Raw genomic sequence first — 13111 nt, forward strand, 5'->3', positions numbered from 1 at the left:
GTATCCTCTATGTCCCCTCTATTAAACATGTAATCTTATGGGACAGATAAAGTGTGTCTTTTCTGTTGTGGTCCCCCTCTGGAACAGTATCCCCCAGAGATAAGGACTACACCCTCTCTCCTAAAGTTCCAGAAAGCTTTGAAAATCTGAGTTTGGTTCCAAGCCTGGAGCTGGTGTATTATGGTTTGTTTAGGGCCCATTTTTGTTGTCTACAATATTATTTCAATCTGGGTTATCTCTTGGCTTCGTGTTTTAATTTTTGTGTTTTTTTCTAGCTTTGTACTCTATCCAGATTCCACCAGAATCAGGTGGCTAATGAATTAAATAAATACAAGAATTTCAAATAGAGTTCAGATCACTTAAACCACGCCAAAATACCTGGCAACTGTATTCAAGTAAATCTGGCAATAGTAATTCCAGACCTTTAATCTCATGCTTACATTAGTGTAATGATTTGTTTTGAATTTTATATTGTTGTGTTTTATGTTGTTTTACATTGTGCATCAGTTTATACATTTGTAAACAGTTTAATAAATAGGTTTCAGAATGAAAACCCAGCATATAGTTGCCTATCTTAGAAATTACAACTGAGAAGTTTGTTTTATATGTATATTTAGTTATGTCCCACTTTTATTATTGTTATATTTTATATATTTTATATTTTATTATTTGTATAAATTAACTTGAGGCAGTGAACACGCAATACTCCCTCCTCCTATTTTCCCCACAACAGCAATCCTGTGAGATGAGCTGGGCTGAAAAAGAGTGACTGCCCAATGATTGGCTTTCATATCTAAGGTGGGACTACAGTAGAACTCACAGTCTCCTGACTTGTAACCTGGTTCCTTAACCACTAGACTAAACTTAATGGTAAATAAAAGAAATAACACTTAACAACAATAAAAACTGCTAGTACCTAAGCTTAAGCTTTCTTTGGTTGAATGTTTCAGAAATAAGTTTTACCAAAGCTGATTTATACAACACAGAGGAATCTTAGTGACTTAGTGATTAAGATATAAATGTTTTTTAATCATAACACTTACCGGCACTCTTGATCATGTTACCAGTTTTTATGGTATCACAATGTTACATATAAGGAAATTAATAATTTACCTTTTCCAACTCTTCCATATTGCAAATCATCTGTGCACAAGTGGTGAAGATTTCTACAGCACGTGATCTTGTACGAATACCATACACCTAAGAATAAAAAAGTAACAAGTGAAAAAAAAAGTGAAAAAGCCTGGGTGATCATAGGAATTGTGTTCCCAATATTTGTTACTTAAAATTCCCTTTTACAACCATGTAATCCCTTAAATATCTATCAGAATGTTTTCTAACAAAAACAGTTTGCTTTAAAAAATTTCTGTTCAGAACCTAAATAATTTCATTAGAAGATAATTATTTAAATATCTTTTTATTTTCATAAAGATGACCAAATGATATAACACCCTCAGCTGAAAAGATTTGATTTATTAAGTTAATCAGAGATGTTACATTATTTCAGAAGAATTGTTATCCTGATTTTACGAAAAAGAAAACATTTATGGCTTTCTGTGGCAAATTAGTCTTATGCATCATACAACATATATCGTATATATGTTATCCTATAACTTAAGATCTTCTTCTATCATTCTAGGATGACAGAAAATACATTTTATTGCAGCTTTTGGTTCCTGCAGCTTTTTTCCCCACACAAAAGAAAGGGATCTACTAAATGATTTATGCCAAAGGCAGGTGGATTCTACTGTGAGCTTTAAATTTCTGAGAGATTTTCTCTCAAAGCCCTAATTAGAATATCCATGAAAATTCCTCATGTGAATGAGTATTCAAGAAAATCCTCCTAACCCTAATCAGTAGAGTCTCCATGGATAGTGATGCTCTCCAATCACCATTTATACATGGAGAAGAAGAAAGTGAAATACAAGCAGTCCTCAACTTACAACAGTTCATTTAGTGACCATTCAAATGACCATTTTTCACATTTATGACCACTAAAGCATCTCTATGGTCACGTGATCAAAATTCAGATGCTTGGCAACTGACTCCTATTTATGATGGTTGCAGTGTTCCAGGGTCATGTGATCCCCTTTTGCGACCTTCTGACAAGCAAAGTCAATGGGGGAGTCAGGGTCACCTAACATCTGTATTACCAACATAACAACTGCAGTGATTCACTTAACAAACAGGGCAAGAAAGATCATAACATGGGGCAAAATTCAATAAATGTCTTGTTTAGCAACAGAAATTTTGAATTTAATTGTGGTCACAAGTTGAGGACTACCTGTATCCCAAGCATATTTACCCAAGATCAAGAGTAGCTGAACTCACTGGATTTGATCATAGTCTATGCGCATATAGACTTCCTATTGCTTGGACCTTAGCACAAAGGCCTCTATCAACCTATTTCCTTGTTGGAAACAGAAGGAAAACTTGTTTCAATAATCCTTGTATTTCTTCTTTTTTACAGTATAAGTTGGATTAAACTGTATCATCCTCAGAACAGTATCAACAAATGTTTGTTGGAATGGTTAGTGAAGTCTGGTCAATAATGTGTACCCACAGCCCTTTTCCTTCCATGCTTACTGGAGATATTCTCTTTTTGGATCTGAAGAGGACAAGAACTCTCAAAGGACGTATCACTAAAAGTACAGTAAATTAGACGTGTTAATATTTTATGTTATTCCTATGACATAGAAGAAAACAATTTTCATCCATACCTCAGCCATTGTAAAAATCTTGTACATCTCTGGAAGAATAACTGGAGCAACAAGGGGCATCTGTGTGTCTGTTACCTCTCGAGTGAACTCTACAAGATATTATACATATACATATAACATAGCTAAATTATGGTTTCCTGGACATATTTTCAAGAAATGCACCCTATTTCTATGCTGTTTATCCATTTTAATAGTACATTTATGCCCAAATGGGCAGGCAAAGAAAAGAATAAAACTTTTCTTTGTAATTACTTGTAATCTAGCTCTTCTAAATAACAAATTTACTGTATTTCTAGGCTCCATTATTTGAAATTATAGATGGGGACTTGAATGGTTCAAATCTATCTTCATACATGTATGCAATTTTTACACAATGAAAATCATATGGCCAAGCTACAGAGTTCTAACTGAACTGATTTATTATCTGCCTCATGAGAACCAGACATATATCCATAATTTAATATTATGTATTGAATCTGTTACACAAAGGAATGTTGAAACTATTCTCTTATAGTCATCCGCTTCCTGGTTAACGTAAAATAGATTTACACAGATTATTATATTTGATATGAACATTCTCAGGTCTAAGAACTGCAGTCTATGAACCATTATCATCAGTAGTTATCATTCATCCTGGATTCTTAGATACAATTTTTAACACGTATAACTTCAATTAATATAATCTGAGGCATTGTTTAAAAAAATCATTTTTTGAACAGATATATCATGGGTTAGCAATCTCTAACATACAAGCCTCATACAGCCCATTAACACATTGATAAAATCTACTTAAATTTCAAAGACAGATGGTTTTGTTTTTTTATTTCTTCCTTCCTAAATGAAGGAAAAGTAGGAAGCTTTTCATTCCCACCTAACCTCTACAACTTGCTCCAAATCACTATTTTTAAGACTTTAAGGATGGGAATATGATCAGGAAACCTCTGAAAGTAAATTGCTTCCATCCCCATCCTTAACACACAAACATATATACACACACATATTGCATTCCATATCACTTCCAACCTTTTAAATCCGAAAAGAAAAGAAAATGAAATACAGTATTTTGACCAAATTGTGTTGTAATCATTTGAATGTTTTCCATCCCTGAGATAAAAATGACACAATGTGATCCAACAGAGGCAGAGTTTTCTAGAGTTCTAGTGCCATTTTCCTTTCGTTTCAATGTCAATACTTATAGAAATAAAGATCATGTCACACTGGATATCCAATGCCAGATGAATTAGTGACTGTCTATTAAGGAAAATAATATTTCCTAATGATTTAATGGAATGACATATTTTGTTGATTATTATACCCCAATACTGCACAACTTTCATAAAAGGCTAGAGAGTCAAAACTCCTTGTTTATATTAAAAACTCTGTACTGTGTACTTTTACTACAACTACATCAAAATAGGAAGTATTTTCTATCTTAAAAATCAAAGCAAAAAGCCAAGCCAAGGTAGTAGAATTATCCAGTTAATAGCATAAAAGACACAAATACCTGTAAGCACCCGCATAGCTCCATGCACTGCATTTAGATCCCCACTGACCAGCATTTCCATCAAGAGATTAAAAAGTTCAGGCCAAGCTTCAGGCCAGTCCCAATGTGCTATTGCTGAAACTGCATAAGCAACGCTTGAACGAACTTTGCTAATTGATTCCCTCAACCCATTGGGGAGCAGTTCCCTAATGGCAGCTTTTGCCTGTGGAGGAAAAAAGAGATGAACTTAGAAACAATGTCTGCACAGAATAGCAATATCTACAGGTGCCATCTCATTACTAATCAAAGATTATTAAATACCTGGAAAAAGGTGTCCTAAGGAAACATTGCTCTCTGATTTTAAACGTCCTTTAAATTGCATAAAAAGGAAATACAGTTTTCTTTCTTCTTCTGCACTTGGGTATTGTATAATAGAATTTTTAAAAATAGGCATTATTACCCTTTCTGTAGTTTCAGGAGGTCTAAACTTCTCTGATTGGGAACACCAGTGAGTTTCCACGTATTGTTTCAAAATCACAGATGCTAGCTATAAATAAAAAAAAACAGAATAAAGATTCCAAGATTTATTATTTCATATGATCTTTCATTTCTTCAAAAATTCAAACAGACATGACTGGTTTTAGTTACATAGGATTGCTGCTTTTTAGGCTCTAAAGTAAATATTAGTCATTATTTAACAAATTATACCTGCCCAGGAGACTGCATTACATTATATCATGAAGCAAGATATAACTTGAAGCTGACAGAGACAAGAAACCTTTTACAAACACATAAAATGTTTTATTTAATGCTAATATAAAATTATGTTTTTAATTCTTTATTACATAGTTTAAATGAAAGAATATTCCAATCTTGAGCTCTATTGATGACAATTGTCTATTATCTCATATCTGTATTTTAATATGACTAACTTGACATTAAGATTTTTTTATTGAACGAAATGTAACCCTATTTAATTTTACTTTAACCATTTAAATGTGAACTAATGTAGTCAATCTGGTCTGCCAATTCTAATTCAAGAAAGTCTTAAGTATGACACATAACTGTGAGTTAAACCAAGCATGATAAAGGACCAAAATGGCAGGGGCCTAACAGAGGCAGAAGAGATTAAGAAGAGGTGGCAAAATTACACAGAAGAACTATACAAGAACGAGCTTAGCGTCCCTGATAACCACAATGGGATGGTCACTGACCTCGAGCCAGACATCCTAGAATGTGAAGTGAAATGGGCCTTAGGAAAGCTGAGCAACAACAAAGCTAGTGGAGGTGACAGTATTCCAGCTGAGCTATTCAAAATCTTAAAAGACGATGCACTAAAAGTGCTACACTCAATTTGCCAGCAAATTTGGAAAACTCAACAGTGGCCACAGGTTTGGAAAAGGTCAGTTTGCTATGGCAAATCTAGACAGCATACTAAAAAGCAGAGACATCACCCTGCAACAAAAGTACATATAGTCAAGGCCATAGTTTTCCCAGTTGCAATGTTTGGCTGTGAAAGTTGGACCATAAGAAAGGCTGAGCGCGAAAGAATTGAGGCCTTTGAACTATGGTGCTGGAGAAGACTCCTGCAAGTCCCCTGGACTGCAAGGCGATCAAACCGGTCAGTCCTAGAGGAGATCAACCCTGACTGCTCTTTAGAAGGCCAGATCCTGAAATTGAAACTCAAGTACTTTGGCCACCTAATGAGAAGGAAGGACTCACTGGAAAAGAGCCTAACGCTGGGAAAGATTGAGGGCAACAGAAGAATGGGACTACAGAGAATGAGGTGGCTGGATGGAGTCACTGAAACAGTAGGCGTTAGCTTAAATGGACTGCAGAAGATGGTAGAGGACAGGAAGGCCTGGAGGTCTTCCTGTCCATGGGGTCGCGATGGGTCAGACATGACTTTGCAACTAACAACAACAAAACAAAGCTTTCTGGAAACCAACTCCTGAGCAATGCCAGCATATTCTGGGCCAGACTATTTGTGGGATTGGCTATCTCTCATTGTTTCTGCTCACCCCACCAGATTTAGTAGGAAAGGCTCCAGGTCTCTTCCATCAATAGTGCCATTATGTTGGACTTAGGAGTTGTGCTTTCCTTGTGACAGCATTTGCCTTTTGAAACCTCCAGAAATCCAGATGGCCTTGTTAACTTTCCATAAAGCATTTGACCCAGGAAATTAAGTAAGCTCTATTGGCAGGACTCTTTGTATGAGTTATTTTTCTTTTATCTTTGGCATTGCCATTTAGAGGGTTAACTGTTGCTTTAATCTTAGATGCTACCCGAATCACGTGAGATGAGTGGCCATATTAATCAGATAGCTGATAGACAGACAGACAGATAGACAGCAGACAGATGTTGGGCTAGAGCAGTGGTTCTCAACGTTTGTGTGACGGCGACCCCCGTCACACAAACGTTCTGCGCATGCGCGGCGCACACGCGCGGCGGCGCCCCCATGCGTGGCGCGTATGCGTGGCGCCGCCCCCGGAGGGGAGAAAATGGCGGATCGCCGTCTTTGGCGACCCCCGAAAAATGGTCGATCGACCCCAAATGGGGTCGCGACCCATAGGTTGAGAACCGCTGGGCTAGAGCATTTATCTGTTCATTTCATACAAGCTTTATTTTTATTTTATTAAAAAAATATTTTCCAAGTTAAAACAGATTTGTACTAGTTTGGAGAGTGAAATTGCCTTGCTTGCCCAGACTGAACCTATAGTGCAAAGAAATCAACTCATTCTATCCAGTATTAGCTATTAGCATAATGCACTAATATACAGAAAATTGTTCAATATATAAATTGTTTAAATCTTTTGAACTGATTATTTGGAATGACTGACCTGACGAATAGCCAGGGCTCCTTGGGGATCTACAGTTAACTCTGCCAAATGGACACCAAATTCTGAAATGGAGAAAATAAAAATCATCACCCTAAGGACCAATAATAAAGCACCACCAACTCATGGGTCATATAATGGTGAAGGAACTATAGTATAATGACGTTATTCACAACCCACTCTTTATAATTTATGCAATTCATTCCCTACAATTTTTTCTGATTTTATGACTGTTCCCTATTGTTCATATTACTTTTTTTCACCTCAAAGACAATAAAGAAAGCTTACAGAAAACAGAACAGAAGCAATGTCCATGAATTATTTAAGGAAAATAATGCATTCCCATGTGAGGAAATATTCTTCAATGCTGAACAAATATATGAAAGAAAAAATATCTTCAATGATATAACTTCCACAGTCATTAACTAAAAAAACCTAAGCTATATAATTAATCCTTAGGATGAAACATCAGCAGTAATGAATTTTCTTACCTAGTCTTTCCCAACTGGACAATTGTATTGGACTACCTGTATTTTTAGTGTATTTTAAGGCTCTATATTTAAAGCATATGCTTTTAGAAAAAAGGAAAAAAATGGTACTTCAAGTGGTAAGTACATATATTCATTGGGAATGTAATTTTAAATATATATTTCATTTATTCGGTGTTTACCCTGACTTTCAAGAGTAGATCTTTTATCAGAGTTTTTTTAAAAAAATAATATAGTAAAATTAGTAAAATTACAACTAAAGAACAAAAGCACATAATAAATCATTCCTCCAATTTTAAAATTCTATTGCTACATTCTTATTACATGAATGCATAGAAAACAGAAAAGCCCAAATTAAAACAAATCAAAGTGGATTATTTCCTGGTTGAAAATGTTTACAATAATCTGCTGAAATTCATGTCAAAATTATATGATATCAGTAATTATCCTATAGTTTTTAGATTTCATGATAGCTAACATGTAGCCATATAGGTCCTATCATAGGAACACATTCTTGACAAACTAGTAAAGCTCTAAAATCTACAACCAAATTGCTATCCAATCGTGTTCATCTCCATTTCTTAGTTAAGGGAACCAGCATTGTTCAAAGACTCTTCAGTGGTCATGTGGCCAGCATGACTACTGTATGTAAAATCAACTATAAATATCCAAAACAAATTTTGATTTTGATCTTATTTGCTAAGTATATTACAATTTTCACAACTATGTTATCATTTTTATTCATAAAATCTCTGAAAGAATAATTCAGTTCTATAACTGCAGTTCTTTAAAAAGAATCAGAAGGTGATAATAAGGATAACTGCATGCATGAATCACCAAAGACACAAGTTTTGTTGAACAAATTATCTCAAGACTCATATTTTCAGGAATACTCATACTCAATAATGAAAAGCAAACCATATACTTAATTCTGATACATAGACTAATGTCTCCTTGTTTCCTCAAATAATTACTACTACTATGTTTAATTTATTCTATTGGTTTTAAATATACCAAGTAATAAGAATGAGTAAGGTAAAACAACACAGCACAATTTTTTTTACGTCATGGAAAATTTTGTCACTATGGTCTGCATTTATACAAGCTTTGTCAATCTTCACTTGGCTCCTTGAGCCTTGCCTGAGTAAAATTGACTTATCTGGTGTGTGCCATCTGAAAGAAATGACTAGCAGTTCCCCATTTTTGTGAGGTTAAGGGAGCACGGGATAGTACATAGTGTTTTCAATTGCAGCCAATGTGTCTGCACCTTACCCCACACAAGTAACTGTGTCCTGTTATTTTTCCAAATGGTTGTGAAAACTGAACTCTTTCAGGGAGCATTTGGAGGATGATGAATTCCATCACTGGACTCCTATAATGGATATTCCCATTTTTATTCCACTGTAAGCCAATCTGTCAGATAATGCATGTCATGCATTCTGAAAAGTTCTTTATAATTGCTGGAGCAAGTTATCAATAATGTATTTATACTTGTATTTCTAGTTTTAATATAATACAAATGTAAATTTAGTGAAAGAATACAATATATTTAACATACAACTCAAAAAAATAAATTACCTGGTTAGAAATAGCAGAACCATTTGATATAAATTAGATATACCGAAGTTTCTGTGGTTGTGCTATGCCATTACATAAAAACACCATGCTATACAATCAGAGATTGCTAATAAAAATGGAAACATGACATGTCTTTAATAATGTGTACAGTATCATGGAAGGGACACTATTGTTCCACCTGCCTTTATTATGTGTGTCCACATGTCTGCACACATATCATGCTGCAATTTTAGGAATTTTTTATGTTTCTTTAATTAGTTGCAACAGTTTAGCCTGGGAATCAGAAGTTTTTGCGACTAACAAATTTTATTAAGAGGCAAAGTTACATGAGCTAACTTTTTATATCTCATTTTATCAGATGCAAACGGGGTAGAATGTTCTAGGATATAAATTGGGATGAATTTAAGGGGAAGGAAGGCAGCTTGGTTATACAAATGCAAGTTGTACGAGAGATCTGGGGTTAGTATAAACCTTAGCTCGTTTCTTTTGTGGCTTAGTGTATCGTGCAAACCAGATCAACTTAGATTATGATTCAAGATATTATGCAGATCCAGAAAAAGGGCTAACTAAGTAACCAAGTTAAGCATATCGTATAAATATCTAAGACATTTTTTTTTTCAGTTTCTTTTCAGGGAAAAAAACTGGAATAGGAATCTGGTACCTCCAAGATTGTGGGAAAATGATTGGCTACCGGATCCTGAAATGAACCCGGAACCAAAAAAAAAAAAAAAAGGAGGCGAGTTCTCCCTCATTTTACTTTCCTTTTCAGAAATCACTCGCGCCCCGAAAGGGGATTTCTCGCTCCGCCCTCACTTGCGACAACAGCTTTTCCCCTCGCCGAAGTAAAAAGGGGTGGTCAGCTACGACTGCAAAGACTCGAGGCTCAGAAGGCCAAAGCCCACAGCAGGACCCCACGGCCTTCTGTACCACAGCCTTCTGTCCTAGAGCCCAGGCAGTACCTTCAGCTCCGGTATACTTACCCTCCGTCACCTCCAGCACCTTCACCTGCTCCTCAGCTGCAGCCCGGACGCCCTGCACCGGACAGAGGATCCCGTTCAGGGTCTCCACGAGGGCTTCTTTCAGTCCTTGAGCCACGGGTCCAGGCCCGCCGCCCGCCACCGCTCCCGACATCCCGCCGTATCCGCCAGGCTGCCCCGCGCTGGGCGGGAGGAAAGGCACGCAGGAAGCCCCGTGGAAGAGCGCGCGCGAGAGAGAGAGAAAAAAAAAAAGAGAGAGAGAGAGAGAGAGGGAGAGAGAGACAGAGAGTGGAAAGAAAAAGAGGCGGCACCGGCGGGTCGCGAGTGGTACTGCCACGTGCCAAGTGCACCCGCAACGACGCGCTCTCCGAGAGCGACGCCTGCAAAAATCAGCCGGAAAGATTCCTGAAGAGCGCCCCTTGAGGCTCTTACATGCGCGTTAAAAGGAGCTTTAAAAAAGTTTTTTATTCTGCCCCCAAAACGGCTCTCCACCAATTATTGCATGGTAATATATTAGCTATATCGCACTGCTGATCTTTCCTTTGACAATACATATAGAATGGGCATTGTCTGATGTTGCTGGCAGGCCAACCAAAATCTCGTAAAGACGTCTTGCCAGACAGGAGGCGAAATTTATGCATCTTTACTCAGAAATACAGGTAGTCCTCTACTTAAAACGGTTCATTTAGTGCAGGGCTTGTCAAACTTGGCCCTTTTATGACCTGTGGACTTCAACTCCCAAAATTCCTCAGCCAGGCATGCTGGCTGAAGAATTCTGGGAGTTGAAGTCCACAAGTCATAAAAGGGCCAAGTTTAAAGAGCCCTGATTTAGAGACTGTTCAAAGTTAGAAGGGTACTAAAAAAGTGACTTATGACCATTTTTCACAGTTACAACCATTGTAGTATCTGTGTAGTCATGTGATCAAAATTAAGACGCTTGGCAACTAGTTTTTATTTATGATGGTTGCAGTGTCCCAGTGTCATGTGAACAGCTTTTTGTGAGTTTCCGACAAGTAAAGTCAATGGGGAAGTCATTGTTGTTATTAACTTAACAACTGCAGTGATTCACTTAAGAACTGTGGCAGGAAAGGTCATAAAATGGGGTGAAACTCACTTAACAAATGCTTCACTTAGCACCATAAAGTTTGGTCTCAGTGGTGTTCATAAGTCGAGGACTACCTATAAAATACACTGATTGTAACAAAGCTGCCCTTAAGGATGTGTGCGTAAAGTGAATTGCAGACCCATTTAATCAAATTCATAGGCTGAGCAAAATTTCCTCTGGTCAGAAGTGATAATGCTGGGCCTGTTGGTTACATTGGCAGTAGGCAGAGATTTAAAAGCATTTTTATTCTGAAGACCCCTACTTAAATGTCAGCCTAACAATTATTTAAATCAATTGTCAGAAACTGAAATCTAAGAAGCTATATGGGATCCAATTACTTTGATCTTTTTCAGTAGCCCACTGAAAAATTTGTTCATTTGTTTACCTCAGAATTCCATAACATGAGGTCTTCTCCTTAGATAGATTATAACTTCCATTGTCCCAATTAACAAGTCTTACACTGATTTGATGGAACTATATTCCAACCCTGAACAGACTTGTGTTTTAAACACAGGGAAATGTCCTCCTTTGCTTACAAATTGGCCTGAAAACAAACAAACAAAAAGAAACACACAGCTTTTCAGAAAGATTGGTACCTTAATTATATGGCCCTATTCCAAAGTAGTTATATAAAGTTATATAAAATTGCAGTGTTAATTCCCAAGTTGTTTTTTAAAGGCCCAGTTCAAAGCTTTGAACATCAGCTGACTAGCGATAAAACATAGACTCTGGATTGCACATCACTACAAACCATGGTATAATTTGGTGTTGGCTTGGGTGTTATATATTCTTGCTAATATGATTTCTAAATAATGGTTATGGCTTAGAATATAGGATAAACTTAGGTATTGGTATGATAAAGAGGTGTCTGTTTCTTTTTAACCTTTAGTTATTTGGCCACCAAAATCATCATTAGTGATTCTCTTGCAGGCCAGGCCTGACAAAGTACAAAGCCAAGACATTACTATCTATGGAAATCCTCTTGATATTTTTCCAGAAAGTAAAGCATGAGTTACTAATTTGACTACTGATCAGTCCTGCTTAAATTGATGGGACTATTGTGATTCTTTTTCCTTATGCTATTTGCAGCCTGAAGAATTGCATGTGTAAAATTATTTTTCATAAGCAATGAAACTATTTCAGCGATGAATTATCTCGTACTTTTAAAAAATGTTCTTTCCAGTTTTACCTTTCCCCATCCTAATTAACAGTGAGCTATGACAGAGCGCTGATAGGATCACACTTGAGTCGAAGGCAGAAAGATGATATGTGTTGGGCTGCAGGTTGGCCTCTGCCTGTTGCCCATTTCACAAAGTAATGTGGCATATGGAAGATGGTAGGAAAATGAATGGCTCCACTTGAACATGCTGTGTGCTTGAAAAATAAAAATGGAAGAGCTACACCTTGTATTCCTTGAGCATCAGAGCATCCCAAACACTCTTAGTACTAAAAAGAAAGCTGCAGCCACATGATGACTGATACATTATAGAATAAATATTATATAACTAGATATAAACATGGCTAATAATTCTCATCAATGAATAGATTTAGTTTATTATCTAGTTGCATTTTAGGTAGCCCTCTTGATTTGTCCTGATTTTTTTTAAAATGAAAAATGAGAGCAACCATAATGGAGTGTATGATGTATGTGGTATATGGATGTTTAACATTTAACTTTTCTTACTGATTGGGAAGATGTAGTAATCCAAGGGTTTCCTGAAGGAAATAAGATTTTATAAACAAAAAAGTAAAAGTAAAAAAAAGTAATGTCCCTCTCCTTATCCTCATACACTTTCTTCCTTCCAGAAAGGTTGTTTTTCCAACTCTTTTCCATATTTCAGGAGGATATGATTAAGCACTGAAAGGATTTTATAAAAAAACTAAAATTCCATTGGGTGATACTTTCAATACTTTCAAAATTTG

The 13111-nt window shown here is 36.4% G+C and overlaps 1 protein-coding gene across 2 annotated transcripts in view; it reads right to left on the minus strand.

Annotated features, from left to right (window-relative positions):
• IPO9 (importin 9) overlaps positions 1 to 10431 on the minus strand; it is a 37449-nt gene extending 27018 nt beyond the window's left edge. Inside the window, exons 1-6 of one of the 2 annotated variants that reach the window (XM_039319075.1) lie at positions 10087 to 10431; positions 7044 to 7105; positions 4664 to 4750; positions 4225 to 4426; positions 2721 to 2809; positions 1114 to 1200 (exon numbers count right to left, since the gene is read on the minus strand). In XM_039319075.1, coding sequence (XP_039175009.1) covers positions 1114 to 1200; positions 2721 to 2809; positions 4225 to 4426; positions 4664 to 4750; positions 7044 to 7105; positions 10087 to 10237 — 678 coding nt within the window. In that variant the 5' untranslated portion in view covers positions 10238 to 10431. The remainder of the gene's footprint in view (positions 1 to 1113; positions 1201 to 2720; positions 2810 to 4224; positions 4427 to 4663; positions 4751 to 7043; positions 7106 to 10086) is intronic. The other variant, XM_039319076.1, reaches the window with a different exon arrangement.
• Between the last annotated feature and the right edge of the window lie 2680 nt (positions 10432 to 13111).

This window comes from Crotalus tigris, unplaced genomic scaffold, assembly GCF_016545835.1.
Source record: "Crotalus tigris isolate CLP2741 ecotype Arizona unplaced genomic scaffold, ASM1654583v1 scf7180000022411.5474196:2289641, whole genome shotgun sequence".
Lineage (NCBI taxonomy): Eukaryota > Metazoa > Chordata > Lepidosauria > Squamata > Viperidae > Crotalus > Crotalus tigris.